At 37.6% G+C, this 18,236-nt stretch overlaps 1 protein-coding gene across 2 annotated transcripts in view; it reads left to right on the top strand.

Annotated features, from left to right (window-relative positions):
* Positions 1–18,236, top strand: part of ABTB3 (ankyrin repeat and BTB domain containing 3) — a 231,597-nt gene that overhangs the window by 141,582 nt on the left and 71,779 nt on the right. For both annotated transcript variants that reach the window (XM_026695343.2, XM_026695352.2), the window contains exon 2: positions 14,964–15,113. In XM_026695343.2, the coding sequence (XP_026551128.2) occupies positions 14,964–15,113 (150 nt within the window). The remainder of the gene's footprint in view (positions 1–14,963; positions 15,114–18,236) is intronic.

Genomic DNA, 18,236 nt, shown 5'->3' with positions numbered 1-18,236 from the left:
ATTAAACAATGGGAAGAATGGTAGAAAAAAGTATAAGAGAAGATATAAAAACGAAATTGTAGAGGGCAATGAAGTGTTTCCATAAATTCTTTGTAGTATACAATAAAGATTCTTATCTTGTCTGAAGACCTTCATCCAAGTGTGAGCTTAGATGAACTGAATGTCATGCTGTGCTGAATTGAACATCTAGGAAATATATCTGAGATCTTGCTAGCTCAGAGCCAGACAAGAGTATATGAAGGCTGTATGAAGAATTAGCTTTATATATACTGTCATTGAAAAGTTGTATTTTGCCAACCTTTCAGATTTCTTTGTGTATAGAGATATAACTCTTTGTATCTAGAGATATGCAAAAATAATAATTTTTTTTTTGATGTTCTCTAAAAGTACATAACAGCTTTGAGAACCATTGAATGCAATAGAATTTTGATGTGAATAAAATTGTCCTGTAAACAAACTTGTTAGTCATGAAAGCATACGGACGGGCAATAGGCTGCCTGTGCTCTTGTCCATTTTTTAGCAGTCTTTGAAACTTTCATTGTAGAGGTTGCTGAACTTTGGTTAGAATGATTGTCAAAAATTACCTTTTGGGTTGATAGCTAATTAAGCTGGAAGGTTGGATAAAAACAACTATATATGTAAGTACTTCATTGTTTTTCACCAAAAAATAATTTTATTTTATTTAAATTGTTCATGTCAACCAGGATGCCAACTAATGTAATGAATGTATGGATTATGTCCAGTTGTCCGGAAAGATAAAATTCAAAGTAAACTGAACTCTGTAAGCATATATGAAGGTTGAGGTGATGAAAGTCTTAAAATATTATTAAATATTCTGAATATTTCTGGCTACGGAGCCAGAAGACTGTAGGAATTCCACAGCTACTATATTATACTTTGGCAAGCTTTTTGAATTTTCCTGGAATTGTGAAGACTCTTATAACAATATTCTACATGGGGATGGAGGGTCAGCTTGCCAGAAAGATAGAAAGAAGGGACTAAATTAATCCTCTTCCTATTTACACTTCTTTCCAAACTCTAAAAATTTACTCAGGGTGGTAGTGTAGAAATATACATTATTTTTAGTCAACAGATGTCTAGGGTCATAGAAATGAGTCATAGAAATACAGCAGGAAAGCATTACAAAAATAATGAAATGGATGCAGTCAAGGGTAACAAATCCAAAGTATTATCTGCCTCAAAACAAACAGGATTCATGAGAAATAATCTAATTTCTTTCTGGCTCACTACTTTCCTTTTTTTGCCTAACAATAAAAACATGGAATGGAAGGCATGGAGGTTGACACAAAACATAAGCATAATTTTCTGCCTAGACATGCTGTCTGTATTGATCAATTTCTCGTGAGCCATAGAAATAGATCAATTTAATAGAGTGTAGATCAATTTCTATGAGTCATCGAAATACAGCAAGAAAGAGTAGACATAGTAGGTACACCATTCAAAAAGTTTGCAGCCAGCTCTACTTGGTGAGAGGTGAAGTTGTATGTAAAGCTAAGGGTTTATGCCTACTTTATGGGTGAAGAATGGCTTTGCATCTTTTGTTAACAACTGTTTCAATGAGACAGACTTTCAGAGCTTACAATACCGCAGGGTTGAAGCAAACGAAGTGATTACTCCCAGACAAACCATCATATTGATCTACCTCCTACATAAGTCTTGGAAGCATTAAAAAAATGTGGGGGTTCCTGATTGCTTTTTCTCAAATAGGGATCTTAGCTAGACAGAAAACAGTATGTGTTGCTTACCTTTGAATATTCCATGTTAATAAAAGAATTCCTCAGCCTTTTGAAGCTGGATTGATGTTGGGTTGGTGTTTTTTTTAATGTTCTATTTCCTCTGGAGGGAGATGACATGGATGGATCCAGAATAGAAGCTTCCACAGAATGGTCCTACATGCAAGCTGTATCTGGGTCAGCCATTCCCATTCCTGCGATGGACCTAATTCATGTGCCAGGACTGTAGCAGACTGTATTTCACAATACTGGCAGGGAAATGTAGAATCTAAACATTTGGAGATACTCATTTGAGAAGTTGATCAATATAGATAGTGGGTCTGGGCAGGAAATTATGCTTAGGTTCTGTGCCCACCTCTATGCATTCCATCCCATATTTTCATTCTTTGCGGAGAAAAAAGAATAAAGTAATGAGCCAGGAAGAAATTAGATTATTTCTCATGAACCCTGTTTGTTTTGTGGCAGATAATACTTTGGGTTTGTTACCCTTGATTGCATCCATTTCATTATTTTTGTAATACTTGAAGAAACATTTAATTCAGATTATCATTATTTCCCTATGCTTTATGTAGTGAATCATAGCCATCTTTTTATTCTGTATATTTTATTTTAAGTTGCCATTAAGAGGACTAAATGAGTTTTCATTTAATCGCAAAAAGTGCAAAAAGTATGCCAGAACAGAAATAAACTCTTGATGACTAGGACAAATTTTCTGGCAGCAAATAAAAAGAAGGGCTACTGTGCCTTTTTTCCCCCCAAGGGCTAGGAGACACTATAAAGAGTAGTACAGTAATTATACCAGTATGACTGAAACAACTTTTTAAGATAAATACAGGTAGTCCTCAACCTACAACAGTTCATTTAGTGACCATTCAACATTATAACAGCATTAAAAAAAGTTATGACCACTTTTCACATTTATGAGCATTGTAGCATCCCGGTGGGCACGTGATTTACTTCCGGATGCTTGACAACCGGTTCATATTTATGACAGTTGAAGTGTTGTGATCTTCTGACAAGCAAAGTTAATGGGAAAGCCAGATTCACTTAACAACCATGTGACTAACTTAACAACTGCAGCGATTCACTTAACAAATGCAGCAAGAAAAGTCATTAAATGGGAAAAAACCTCACTTAACAAATTACTCACTTAGCAACATAAATTCTGGGCTTAGTTGTCGTAAGTCGAGGACTACCCATAATCCATTTCAAGTTTATTGCTTGCTTAAAAAGGCCTCCCTTTTCTTCCGTTTGCTATTATGATCATATTACTTGGCACTAACACTACTGTTTCCTTGGTCCAAATGCATGGCTATTGAATCCTCCATTGTAGTATTGCTTCAGAAAACACTGTTTTTGTTAGGAAATCAATTTCATTGCATTATTACTCTTGGGGAAATTGTAATGTAATGTACAATATTGTATGTTCCATTAGGACAGGGAAACCGGCACTTGCTTTTTACATCTGAGCAGTTGTCTTAGCACATCTCACAAGACGCTCAACCATTATTCACAAATAGTTTTTTGTGTTCCTCGCTAAAATAAATCCCCAAACCACATAGAATGAACCAGCCCCCCCTTAACTTCTCTAAGACAAGAATAAGCTTATCATTTCTGGTGGATAGTTTCATTGAAAACAGAAATAACATTAGAGCCAGTAAAGTCTAGTGCAGAGGTGTCAAACTCAAGGTTCATGGGCTGGATCTGGCCTATGGGGTGCTTAGATCTGGCCCGTGGGGTTGCCCTCGAAACAGCAAAGGATTGGCCCTGGTGCCTCTGCCAGGGAAAACAGAGCTCAGATGGGCCCTGACAGGACCGACATCAAGCTAGCTATGCCCCCCCCTGCCCCCCTGAGATCAAATACAATCCTGATGAAATCAAGTTCAACACTCTTGGCTAGTGGTGAAGGCATCAGACTAAAAACAGGAGGCTGTGAGTTCTAATCCTGACTTAGCCATGAAACCCAACTGAGTGACCTTGAGCCAGTCACTGTCTCTCAGACCAACCCACTTCTTAGGATATTATTGTGGGGCAAATATGAGGAAGAAGAAGTGTTAAGTTTGTTGACTGCCTTGAGAAAATTCTAAAAATAGTAAAAGCGGGATTAAAAATAAATAAATTGAAAATGGCAATACCTAGAAATGCAACCTGGCTGGATTGTGTTTTACTTCTATAGATGAGCAGTTCATATCTTGCCATAAGTGGTATCTATAAGTCATTTTAAATATTTGTTTCAGTTTCCTGCAGGGGTGGGATTCGAATTTTGTAACAAACAGTTATTTGGCGAAACTAGGTGGGCGTGGCTATGTGGGAGTGGCCATATGACTGGGTGGGCATAGCTTCTTTTTCTTTTTTTTGGCAGCAACCCCCAATTTTGGGGGTTTTCTGAGCTTCAGGGAAGCCTCGTGGTGTGCTTCCAGAAATCTCCCCTGGGGCTCAGGAAGGAAAAAAATGGAGCATGGGGGGCACACGCAGCACCCCCCTGCACTCCGTTTTGGGGCCTCCTGGGCCTCAGGGGAGCCTTCTGGGCCTCAGGGGAGCATTTTGTTCCCTGAAGGCTTCCCTGGGGCTCAGGAAGGAAAGAAACGGAGCACGGGGAGGCACATAGCACCCTCTATGCTCCATTTTTGGGACCCTCTGGACCTCAGGGGAGTCTCCTGGGGGGGGGTTGCTCCCAGAAGGCTTCCCTGAGGCCCAGGAAGGAAAAAAATGAAAGGGGTGGAGGGTGCTGTGCCCCCCCTCCATTTTTTGCCTTCTTGGGCCTCAGGGAAGCCTTCTGGGTAAAGCAATAAGTAAGTGAGGGGAATCCCGGCACAGCTGATCATAGGAACAGCTGATCGTTGGGAGGGAAAAAAATAAATACCTTAAGGAGTGACTGGGTAGAAACTAATGCAGTTAGTGATGTCAGGCATGCGTGCAGTGTTGCGCATGCACGATTAAGGACTGACTGGGTAGGGAGGGGAGGAATCAGCCAGGGGCATGATTTGCTGGTTCTCCAAACTGCGCAGAATCATAACAACTGGTTCTATAGAACTGGTTTGAACCACTAGAATCCCACTCCTGGTTTCATGCCATATAATTATTGTACACTGCAGGTCTCATTGCTGAGATGCTGAGCAGGGATTAGGGATAAAGTCAGATAGGAGGGCATGCTTAAATTCACCAAGCTAAAATTAGATATGTTTTTTCCTTCCTCTAGTTCTACTGTGATAATATTAGAGAGAAAAGAACCAAGTCAAAAGAAAGCATATTTCTTCATTTGTCCACCTGTGATGATATCAGTCAGAGATAAATATATATTTTTCTTTGCAAATCTAGCGATCATTTATTATATATAAGCCTAGCAGCCAAATATTAAATTTCTTTTTCTACCTTTCATTTTTGTTTGAAGTTTACATAGATTTGGTTGCATTTGGTTTGCATTTCCCCCTCTGATATATCCCCATCCACAACCAGATGCAATACTGTTTTCACATAGATTTGCAAAACCAAACATAGGAATATCCTATTTTTCAGAGTCATTCTAGAGATTTGCATACAGGGAAGGAAGGAAACAAATAAAAAAACCATTGCAAATGGTGCAAGCTTGATTGCTGCCAAATTCTGATAATCTTGTTTCTCTCCAGTGCTTATATTTTCAATATCAAGAAATTATTATTTCTGAAAACCTGGTGCTAAAATATAGAAGAAATGCACAATTAATTAAATGTGGCTGGGTTCCACCATAGCTAAATAATACTTGAAGTGAAGAAGTAGGGTCAACTGTTCTCCCAACACACAGATGCAGAGACAACACACAAACAAACATGCACTATACACATACAATGTCTAACAAAAATTATCCATTAGATGCTACAAGAATGAGACTGCAGTTGGTATCAATAGCAACTTTGTTACTATTTTAAGATCTAATCCCCAGCATAAACCCCACTCTTTAGGACTAAAAGATTGAAGAAGTGATAGTACCACTTTATACTGCACTGGTAAGATCACATTTGGAATACTGTGGCCAATTCTGGCCACCAAGATAAGAAAACGATGCTGAGAAAAGCAACAAAGGCTACATTATTTGATGAACAGTTAAAGGGACTAGGTGTGTCTAGTCTAATGAAGACAAGGATTTGGGGTGATGTGATAGCTATCTTGGTACTTATGGGGCTCTCACAGATAAGAGGGAATTGACTTATTCTGCAAAGCACCTGAGAATAGGACAAGAAGCAATGGATCAAAGAGAGGCCCCATCTGTAACTAAGGATAATTTTTTTGACAGTGAGAGCAATTAATCAGTGGAACAGCTTGCCTCCTAGAGTTGTGGATGCTCCATCACTGGAGATTTCAAGAAAAGGTTGGATAACCATTTATCTGGGATGGTATGAGGTCTCCTGTCTTAGGCAGGGAGTTGGGCTTCCGTTTGGCAAATCCACAAAAAGAAAAATGGGGAGAGGTGAAATTCCAAGTGATACGATTTCCTTTTTTTCCCTATTGTATCATTAATTGTTTTGAAAACATGCCATGCTTAATGTGTGTTTAGCATTAAAAGACATACTTGACTACAGCAAAGGTAGTAAGATAACAAGCTAACAGCAAACAACCCAACTAAAAAACCACCAAGACCAGAAGAGCAGACACCTCTAAGAAACACATGTGGTCACTGCCCTAGATCAACATCAAAGGTTTTCTGTTAGAGAATTAGTGAAGCATCTTTGATGGATTAGGAAGGCGGTTGAGTTCAGGATCGTTTCGTTACATGTCTCTGTAATTCTGCAAAAATGGTAACAGCAGCATAGATTAAAATTTCTGTGTTGAGAGACCTCAGTGTGTTTTGGATAGTTCTAAAAATAACTTCAGTTACATGGATGGTCTTTCCAGACAAGGATGTAAATAACTAGAATGGAATTATTAAGCAGAAAAAAATTAAAATGGAATGATAGCTATGATAGCCCCATACAAAGCCTCAAGTCTAATAATAGCTATAACTCTAGAATTAGGCTGGCCTTTGAGAAGACTACAAATTATTCTTCCTCTTTGGAATTCAAAGTGCTGTTATGCTGTTTTGTTACTCAGATTATGATGACTTTCCCTGACTAGGCAAAATGATGTCTAAATTTGACATGGAAAATTGTCTCCTGAATATGCAAACCAACATTTGTTCCACTGATATATTGCATTACAGTGGGCTTTTTTTTTTTTTTACACTCAGTCATTCATGAAAAACAGGTGTATGTGTATATGTGGGGGTGAGTTAGTCTTTCAATTGAGAGTTTTCCCCTTTCTAATGCTATGCTTCATGGCATTAGACCCAACCCAAATACAATATATAGCTCCAAGAATTTCACTGCTGTTTATTTCACTGACATAAGAATGGGTTTATATTGCTTTCATGCTAACAAGGAGCAATCTGTCTCTTTCCTCTAATTGCTTATTAGTTAGAATAAACAAGGTTTGAAAAAAAGAGGTGCCTGATTTGCTGAATTGTTAATCATACAAATGTTTACTTTTACAGACTCCCTTATCATATGCAGAATCAAAGAGCTGTCTTGAGTGTCTGTGTAGCATATATCCATACGTAGGAAATATTTTTGCAATGAATTATTGTACTCTTTTTGTGAGGATGCTAAAACACACAGGAGCATGCATCATAATGCATGATTAAATAATAGATTAATAATTCCTTCTTCATTTGCTCCGATGAACACGTGTTGTGTTTGGATTGCTGTAGAAGAAGAAATTTAGATTAAATTAGCTTTTGCTCTTGACTTGTTCTGGGCACCTAACTTTGCAAAAATCATTGGCCAAAGTGTTGGAACACCAGAATATCTAGCCAATTAAAGCTTTCTTCCAGCAATGGGATAACAATAGCTGAATAAATACTGTAACACTGTGATCTCTTCCATAGAGTCAGAGAACATGGCCATCCCATGATAGTACAAGAATTTCACCTTTTTAGCTCCTTTATTTTTGCATTAGTTTTAAAAATATTGATATCATGATTTTCCTGTAGCACGGGTATCAAAGCCAAGGCCCATGGGCAGGATGCACCCATGGGTGTTTAGATTTGGCCCGCGTGGCTGCCCTGGAAACAGTAAAGGACCAGCCCATGGTGCCTCTACTAGCGAAAATGGAGCTCCATTTTCATTGGCAGAGAGTTACAGGAGGCAGTCGCAGCTGAAAACAAAGCTTGCGAGGGCCATGGGCAGCCCTCCCGAGCTCTTTTTTCGCTGGCAGAGGCTTGCAGGAAGCTGTCTCAGCCAAAAATGGAACTTGGGAGCCCATTTTCACTGGCAGATTGCTCGGGCCATTGCTCGGGCCATCGAATGACATCGAGCTCACTATGCCCACCCTGTCCACGTCCACCCCACCCCCTGAGGTCAAACACAACCCTGATGCGGCCCTCTATGAAATCAAGTTTGACATCCCTGCTGTATAGCTCAAGAATGCACACAAGACATTCTATCCCTCAGTTTTTCTCCAAAATAAACAGCCTGTTGAACTGAAAGTGCCTGACCAGGCAGTTTCTGTAACTGGGGATGGATTCGAACAAGGAACAGCCTATTCCAGATAAAAAAAAATTTAAATCACTAAGCCACACTACATTTCCTGATTCCTTGGCTGCCTGCTTGACCTGCCCCTCAGTTAGCCAATTACAACATACTGAGATTGCCTGTGCTTTTATAATCTTCCTTCAAGTCTCTGTCAGGCAAAAGTGCTTAGTTCTGGAACTCCTACTTTTATCTCTGGTACAGCCGCACTAACAGCCTCTCTAGGATTGTCAGGGTCAAAAAAGACAAGAGGTAGCATCTTGATGTAGCATAGTTGAACTTGAAGCCCTGTCATTTTGTATCTGTGCCATTTTAACATTTCAAGAAATGGGTGTGACTTTAGTTGCAATGCCACAACTGATATCTTACCTCTTTCAACATCTCTTCTTCCTGGGTTGTTACTTCTGCGATGGAATTAACTTTGATGCAGAATACTGGATTACAACATTGTTGTGGATCTATCGTACAGTATTTTTACTGGGGGAAAAAAACTTGTTACATTTTATTGAGAAAATATCCTCTGCCGCAGCCCTCAAATTCCTCTTTGATATTTTGAGAAGAACATGTTTATTTTAGATCAGCCATTCTTTATAGCTTTTATAAAGCTATTATTTAGGTCTTTATGAGAATTATTTCTACTGAAAAAAATTCTAGTGAAGAAACTTTGTGTTCTTAGAGTTCATTTGCTGTCATGGTCTGATAACGTTGAGTTTTTGCTTTGATCTACTACCCTCTGGTGTGAGGAACTTTTATCACTTCCTACCTCAAATTACTTGAAGAGATGTGACATCTTAAACACATATAGCAACAAAAGAAAAGGAAATACAGAACTCAAAACGAGTAAGGGACACATATTTATTAATACATGCATTGAGCATCATTTCTGAATATGAACATTGGAAGCAATTTGAGACAATTTCAATTAATTTTTACAGCATTTGCTTATTGTAAACCAAAACAACATGTCTGGATACACTTTAGCATCTTATTATTTACAAATCTATCTTAGTACTTGGCATTATTAAATAGTAAGCAAAGTTAATCAGTGATCCATTGAAGTGGTTCATAGAAAAATGTTTCTACTGGCAGATTTCATTAAAATTAAATGCTTACTTTATTTATAGGATGTATATCCCATCTTTCTGGCAACAAATGATGCTTAGTGAAAGTAACAACAATAAAAGCAGTATAATTAGAAATATCAGTAAAAGCATAAGCACTTAAATTTTATATTTTGATTTTCAGAACAGATATATGTTCTTTACCATTAAAAACATACATAAAAAGCAGAACATTTCCTGAAGTTCTACAGCCAAAACACATTTACATACCAAGGATCTGCCTAAAAATGTTTTGCGTGCTGTTAATAGAAAAATGGAAAGAGGAACCAGCCCACTTCTTTTGCTAAAGAGTTGTTAATCCTGAGCACTCTGAAATATTGTGTGTTGTAAAATAAGACAAATGTGGTCTCCTTGAGTCAAGCTTGACTTCTGATCACTTCACGGAAATTATTTCCCAAATGTAGAGGTCAGTAGTTCACTAGTATTATCCAGTTAATGTTTCTAAACCTTACTCATAATTAGTCATTTCCTTATTGGAAAGACCTGTCTTTACTGTTTGGTTTGCCACCAATATCATGCTTCATTGTCATAACTGACAAGTAGTAGACAGGAAACAGTCTACCACAACTTCTGGGTTAGAAAGGTACAAAGCTTTATCACAAAGCAGAGAACAGATACTTCAACCTGTGTTATGTCAAATGGGAAAAGATTTTTACAGCAAGTCAAGACCCATTTTAATTCAACATTTATATTTCTAACAATAACATAACAGCCGACCAATTCTACTGGCAATTATTTATTTTATTATTTATGCACTGTGAAAGAATATTTCACTAATTCACCATCCAGTCAGCATCAGGGACATTTCTCCTTGTTCATTTTCTTCATGCCTTGCATAATTTTATACAACTTTTGTCACCTTTTCCCCAAGCTAACAGATTCCAATGATTTGGGTGTGCCCTGATCATCTTGCTTAGTCTCTTCCAAATTTCTGCTGTATCTTTTTCCAAATGTGGTGATCAGAACTGTATGTAGTATTCCTGGTGCAGATGTAGGATATATTTCTATAGAGAAACATTCCAGTGTTGGCGGTTTTATTTTCAACCCCTTTCTCAATAATCCCTAGCATGGCAACTTGACTTTTCATAATCACCATGTAGAGAGTTGACATGTTCATTGACCTATTCACTATGACCACAAGGTTTTTTTCCTGGTTAGTTAGGAAAAAAAAATACATCTGTGTGTATCCAAAGTCAGTGTGACTGTCACTCTTTCCAGGACAGAACAGGCCAGGTAACCCCAGAAAGAAATTTATTTGATTGATATAGGCTGTAATAACAGAACCTGGAAAACTCAACTTCACTATCTCTCCTCTTTTATACCAAAGAGAATTAAGGCAAACCAATTTTGAGTTTCTTTTTCACTCTCCGCACTTAAGGATCTTCCTGGCCTCATAACTCTTACTCAAAAAGCAGGTGGAACCTGTGGCCAAGTCTTTTTACAACATCTTGTATCTCAATTGTAACATACTGCCAGATCACTCATACCTTTTTTACCTCCACTGCTGCAATTTGCGGTACAAGTGTTGTGTGATTGTATGCTTGACATGTATTTTTTTTGCTATTTAACTGGTCATTGAGACATGTATGAATGTAAGAAAGTAGATTCAGAAAAATATGTATGATAAGAATAGGTTTGAATATGGAATATTTTGCATGCCTATGGAAAATATGGTTTCTGAATTGATAAGAATAGTATATAATGCAAATAAACCACATATGAGCATATTTGGAGTACTTAATGGTTTAATATTGACTAGTTAGTAGGACAATGATTTGTGATACCCTCTTTTGTGTTTATTGTATTTATGGATACATGAGCAATAATTATAGTGGCATTAAAATATGTTGGTTGGAGACGTTAATGTCTATGTATTTTTGCAGGCTGGCCATATTTGTTGTTGACTGAGAACTGAATGATTTACAAGTGTTTTGATTGTAGGATACAACAATAAGTGTTGATCTCAAAATTAATGTAGCAAAGATTAATAGTTGTATTTGCCAGAGAAATTAGAGTGAATAATTAAAGTTAAATGTGAATCATAAAAAATGAGAGCAGACAAAAAAATTTTTGAAATTTGAGAAATTTTAAAGTATGCAAATTCTAAGAAAAGAACAATGGGCAGAATATGGTCTGGTGTGAAGAACTAACGTTTGTCAAAAGAAATGGAAATATCTGTGTATACGAGCATATGTCTGCCTAATTTGTTACATAGATGTGAGAGTTGGATATATCAGAAGAAACCTGAAGATGGATGTAGTAGGAATATGGTTCTGAGAAATATCTGTGGGAAAACAAGGTAGGGTCAAGAATTAATGGATGATGAATAAGTCATGAGTCCAAGTAAGATGTTCAAGCATGTAATGTAATCCTGAATGACAGTGATCAGCAAATGCAGTGTGGAGTAATAAAGTTATCATTCAATTACATAATCTTCCAATGACAAATGACACCGGGTTCCATTATTAAAGTTTATAGAAATGTGTCAGAATCTTTGATTTAGAAAGACAGACGAAAACAAACCAGTAACAGCTAGGGAAACAAAGTAAGTTTCTCATTCTGCTGTTGCATCAATTGTTGGTTTTCTCCCAGGTTCAATTCAAGGTGCTAAGGTATATGATAAAAAAACATTTGTGGCATGGAGTCATGTTATTTGAGGCACTGCTTTTCCATAATTATCTCTATCCATCCCTCTAAGTCTGGCAGAAAAAGGTTGCTTCAGGTTCCATCTGTTAAGAAATGCCACCTATCAGGGGCCAGGAAGAGAGCTTTTTGTAATGTGGCACATACACCCCCACATACTTTGAAATATGATTTCCCCAGAGATCAAATTGGCCCTGACCCTTCCAGCCTTTTGTAGGGCCTTAAATGATTGGCTTTGTCCCCAGGCTTAGGGATCAGGAAGTAGGCTGAGCCTGTGCATTGATTATATTGATTTGGACTGATGAGTCTGTTTTGACCCAGACTGCTGCTTCTTGTATTTTTGTTCAGTTCTTTTTACCTTTTAGGCCACCCAGAGTCATTCATTTCAGATGGTGGGGAATATAAATGGAATAAATAAATAATTCAAGTTTGGAAGCCTTGAATGTCTGTATGTTTGTCAGATTAAGCTGTGTGATTGAAGCAGAAAAAAAACCAATTTATTAAGATTATGCTGAAATAAAACCTTGGAATAGAGAGCAGACAGAGTCAGTAATCACTTCCCTCAGGGTTGCTAAATTTTCAGTTCAAATAGGTCACCTTGAGTCAGTATTTTATGGAAAGAGCTCATGCGGATACTCATGCAATCTCAGTGTGAATGTGTGGGTTTATAGTATCTCACATGCATTCTTGCTGTCATCTGTTAAGAGAAATGGAACTGAATGTGTCTCCCCATTGCTTGCATAACCATTCTGACCTTATTTCAGTTTAAGTAACTATTTCTTTTTCCCAACTGGACTGAAATTTAGTGAGTCATCGAAGTTGGGACAGTTTACTAAACTGTCGTATGTGGCATTTGCCAACCATCTGGTTTTTTTCCTGGTTGTGCTTTTTAGTGTGCATATATGTATCTTGGGTTTTTCTATTTTATTTGACAGATTGGAAATTAGTTTCATTGTGTAAAAGCTATGCCCTGGCCAATTTCTTACATATGCCTAATTATAAAGAGGAAAAACTAACCTTTTGGAACAGCCTCCAGAATCATAAACCACTAACCTACATCTGTATAATTCATAACATGCAAGTTATAATTTTTGCATTCATAACTGCTGGTGCATATGATGAGTTTAAAATGTGCATGGTTCACGAAGTTGGTCAGTGGCAGCTAGTTTAGAGTAGGATAACAGAGCTCTCATACACAATCAATATTTTGTTGGGGTTTTTTTCATGGGATTATGTGAGGTAATTAATAATCAAGGGACTAAAACATTTGCCGTTTCTACTATAGAAATTAGGCTGGAATTAAGTGTTTTAGGAACTCATTATAGAGTGGATGAGCTGTTTCAAATATATAATTTTATGTTGCACAGTGGGCTAAGACCCCAGGGTTCTATATTTATATTCTTTTAAAATGTATTAATTAAGCAGTCCTGTGATTTAAATCTATTTAGTTGTAACTTCTCTGCAGCATTTCTTGTACTTCTAATAAAAATCCAATTTTTACTACTAATAAAATATGCATATTATTCTTTCTATGAATCTCTTGCTTGTTGGCTGAACATTTCAAAAACAATTATCAGAGAAGTTAGGTGGCCCATTGTACCAAAAGCAGTGAAAAATTTACTCTCCCCTTAAAAGCTTTTCTATTAATTCTCCAGAGGCATCCATAAAAACTTACACTTATAACCATTATATTCATTTTTGAATATTTTTCAGAATGTTTTTAGTATGCTTCTCTATATGAAGTTTACTTGTATCCTTCGGAATATATGATTGATGGATGGATACATAAAGATTTATTGAAGGCAGGGTTGATTCCTATCTACTGTCTGGAATGACTGGACATAACAAATAGAATCAGTTTTCTGATGTGCAATTCTGCTTGCACCAGCCTGTCTGCATTAGGAGATGGGTTAGTATATTTAACTTCTGATAACTGCTTCAAGGCTAGCATAGGCTCCACATGCTTATCTATTATCTACTATGCAAGAGAATTGGCAGTTGCTTTATTTTCAGAGATTAACCTGGATAATTGCTATAAGTGCAGGATGCTTTTCACAGGCAATGGTATTTGCACTTTCATCAAGGAAGGCTAACTGCTTATGAGTTAGAAGAAAATGTGTTGTTCTTCTATTGACCCAGAACAAGAATATTTTAAGAGAAAAAGAGGTGAGTTATCTTGTGTGGAATTGATTTTGCAGGTGTCTCTGTTATAGCTCTGTTAAGCTTTGCTTTGCAATTATGAAAAATAGGATCACTCAAACATTTCTCAGCCATGTTTGTAAACCTATGTTAAAAACAGTTGTTTCAGGATGAAATAGTCAGATTTGTTTGTGATTTGGAAGATAGTCTTTTGAACTATTCTTTAGTCAAGCACATACAATAAGAAACAATGACATATACTGGGAGCATTGAGGTTCACAAGGAGGACAAGTGACAAAATATGTACCCCAATATAAACTATGCCACTTATGTACTTGCACCTTACATCACAGTATGTATAAAAGTGAGGAGTTCTCATTCCATCACTTGGGTATTATCCTGGTTAGGAACAAGTAGCTATGACTGGGAGGGAGTAATGGTTTGGTGTCAGAGCACATGCTTTCCTGGTATCAGGTGTCTAATTTGATTTCTTGTCATCTCTACTTTGAAACAATGTCTGGATGGCAGGGCTGAAGTTGAGCTGAAGATCTTAGAGAATAAGAATAAACTTTATTCTTAAAGTTCTTAAAATCCTAGAGTCACTGGCAACCAAATACATAGTGTTAGGCTTGACAGACCAATGCTCAGTCTCCTATTGTAGGACAGCCTTGTAGATTTGAGTCTGTTAAACTGAAAACCTTGCAGTTGTCTGGGTTTTATAAGTACATTGAATTTTCCGTCCTCTCTTCTTTCTGCTTTAACACCAGGTGTCCCTTGCCTGCCAGAGAGTCTGAATCTTCATAAAGAACAGCAAAGGTCAAATAAGCCAGGAGATGTCCAGATGTTTAGCCAATCAGAATTGCGAACCATCGAGCAGTCGCTGCTTGCTACACGCGTGGGAAGCATTGCAGAACTTAGTAAGTGCACATAATGTTTTCTAACTCTTTTCTTCGGATTTTTAAGCAACCACATCCTATTTTATAAACACATACACACAGAGAACAGGTTTGTGGTGAGTACCTACATGTAACATCAATTCATATTCTCTTGGTGAAGTTGTTCAGAAGACAGGTTTTGAATCATGATGAACCTTTTTGCTGTGTAAGAAAATGAAGCCCAGGCTGAACCGGAACAGTGTAAATTTATTTTTCGTTTGCTAGATTATTAAGACTAGAATATTAAGAATACTATGATTGGAATATTAAGATCAAATTAAACATTAGTAAGGATTCCCTTCTGCTTCAAGGATTCTCTTCTGCTTCAAGGTCATGGAGCTGTATATACCGTGTTTCCCCCAAAGTAAGACCCTTTCTTTTCTTTTTTCTTTGCCACCAAAGGGGAATGTTTGTGGGGGGGGAATGTTGTCCACTGACTCACCTCACTTGCGCACATCATCCCCAGCCTCCTTTTTGCTATCAGAGGCCTTTAGGAACTTCTTTAGCTGGCAAGGCTTTCCTGAAGGCCTCTGCAGCCAATAACAGAGCTCCGGATCGATCCAGAGGCCTTCAGGAAAGCCTTGCCGGCTACAGAAGAAATGGGCCAGCAGGCAGGTATTGGGGTGTGCAAGGCCTGGCTGCAACTCTCTGAAGGTAAGTAGTAGGGCAGCTCCACCACCACCCCATCCCCACCCTAGCGTAACTTTTACCCATGCACCCTAGAGTGGGCAGGATCTTAATTAGGATTTATTTTTTGGGCGCACATGTAAAAATCAAGCTAGGACTTACTTTTGGAATAGGTTGTAATTTTGGGGAAACACGGTGGTATGTTTGAGGATAGGAAGATGGCAGATAAGGAAAGAGTTATGTATGTGTCATGGGGAGTAGGATTTTTGTATTCAACCTTGAAAAGCACACATCAAATTGTTTATGTATAGATAAGTATGCACATGTGGATAAAGGTAGTCCTCAATTTATTCAATTAGTGACTGTTCAAAGTTCTAATGGTATTTAAAAAGATGCATCTGGTCCTCGTACTTACAACCATTGCAACATCCCCTCAGTCATATGATCAACATTTGGGTGCTTGGCATCTAGCATGAATTTACAACAGTTAAATATTGGGGTCATGTTATAGTCATTTGCAAGCTTCTCAGTCATCTTCCGTCAAGCAAAGTCAATGGGGAAGGTTGGAATTACTTAATGACTGCCTTCCCTGTCTAAAATGGTTTACAGAGTCAGCATCTTGCCCCCAACAATCTGGGTCCTCATTTTATTGACCTCAGAAGGATGGAATGCTGAGCGAACCTTGAACTGGTCAATTCTGAATTCCTTGCTGTGAGCAAGGTCCTCCTGCAATACTTCATTCTAACTACTGCACCACCATAGCAACGAATAAATGAATAAAAATTGATGTGTGTTCAGGAGTAAGGGGGCAACCACTAAAAAGATCTGCCTTCTGGTCCATACTCTTCTCTAGATGTGGCCTTGGGATCCACAGATTTTATTGGATACAGCGGCTTCTAATTTGGAGTGTAGACTTACATCTCAGCTCATTGTCAGTTCTCTGTAGGTTATAAAGCTCAGCATATTATTTGGGCCATTTTTTTCTAGTTTTTCCTTATCTTAACTTTACATTTAATTCCAGCCATGCCCCCATTTTACCTACTGTACCGCAAAGACTGATTTTGTTCGTGCTTAACCCTCTCATATTATCACTGGAAGTAGTAATCAGAGTAACCGATATGCATCAAAAAAGATACACAGCAATAATAATTTGCTTTCCCTACTTTGGAATTTTGTTCTGCAAATGCTTTATCCTTGATTGAGGACCTGCTGTTGCTAGGCAACCCATAGTAGGAAATGGTCCCTTGTTGAGATTGTTTTGGTGTTAAAAGGCAAAGCAAGACAATGATAGAAAGGGGAACAAAGACACATGATATGGATTATGAAAGAATAGGGGCTAGAACTCTTAGGGCGTCAGACAATATGCTGTCAAGAGCCTAATATTACAAAGATTAAAAAAAGGAAACGTAACAGCTAAAACGGTAATGATACTGATTTGCATCAGCTTCTTTTAATGTCTGTTTTCAAAATTGGTGTTTGTTTGAATTCTGAGAAAAAAGGAATTAGAATTGCATTTATCTGGCACAGGAAACAATTGAGCATCAATCCTTGCTAAATCTATATGGAAAAAACACAAGGAAGTTTACAAGTTAATTGTTTTCAGTATGTCAGCAATTTGCACAACATCTGGATGATTTTATGAAATGTACCTACTGTTGGATTTCAACATAAGAAAAAGTTAAAAATTAACTCAGTTATGAAGCTCAAAATTGGGCACAGCTCTATTTTCAGTATAGCTGTATGTTTATCTAAAGTTCAGACAGTTTAGATAAAAATGCTAACTAAGTGAATTTACTAAATTCATTCAATGTGTTAAACCATAAACATCAGAGGTGGTATTCAGCAGGTTCTGACCAGTTCTGGAGAACTGGTAGTGGAAATTTTGAGTAGTTCAGAGAACCAGCAAACACCACCTCTGACTGGCCCTGCCCCCATCTATTCTCTGCCTCCTGAGTCCCAGCTGATCAGCTGGGTCTTCTTTTGTTGCCCTGCACAGGAGAATGGAGCTGGAAAGCAGGTTAGTGGGGTGGGGAGGGAATGGGGATTTTGCAGTATCCTTCCCCTGCGAAGCCCACCAAGTCACGCCCACAGAACTGGTAGTAAAAAAAATTGAATCCCACAACTGATAAACATGTTTAATGAATGATAATGATTGTGTTTATAAGCATATGAAACCACAATACATTATGGTTTAGCATTATGTACAAAACCAAATCTGTCAGGTTAATTAGAAATTGTATGTAGAAATGAACCAAGTTCTAGAATGATTCAAAGGGAGAGAAAATATTATCTCTTTCAGTGTTCTAGATACTGTGCATAATTTTAAACAAGGTTTATCATGTCAATTCTTTTTCTCAATTCTTTCTCAAAACATGTAGAAAATCATTGGCTTATCTAAATCAGTTAATTTGTTAATTCAATTAATTAATTGGGTTAGTTCATTAGCAGCACACCTTCATCCCATACCCTCCCAAATCT

This window comes from Pseudonaja textilis, chromosome 5 (genome assembly GCF_049901715.1).
Source record: "Pseudonaja textilis isolate UNSWEBS1 chromosome 5, rPseTex1.2, whole genome shotgun sequence".
Taxonomy (NCBI): Eukaryota; Metazoa; Chordata; class Lepidosauria; order Squamata; family Elapidae; genus Pseudonaja; species Pseudonaja textilis.
This window is presented reverse-complemented; position numbering and strand designations above follow the sequence as displayed.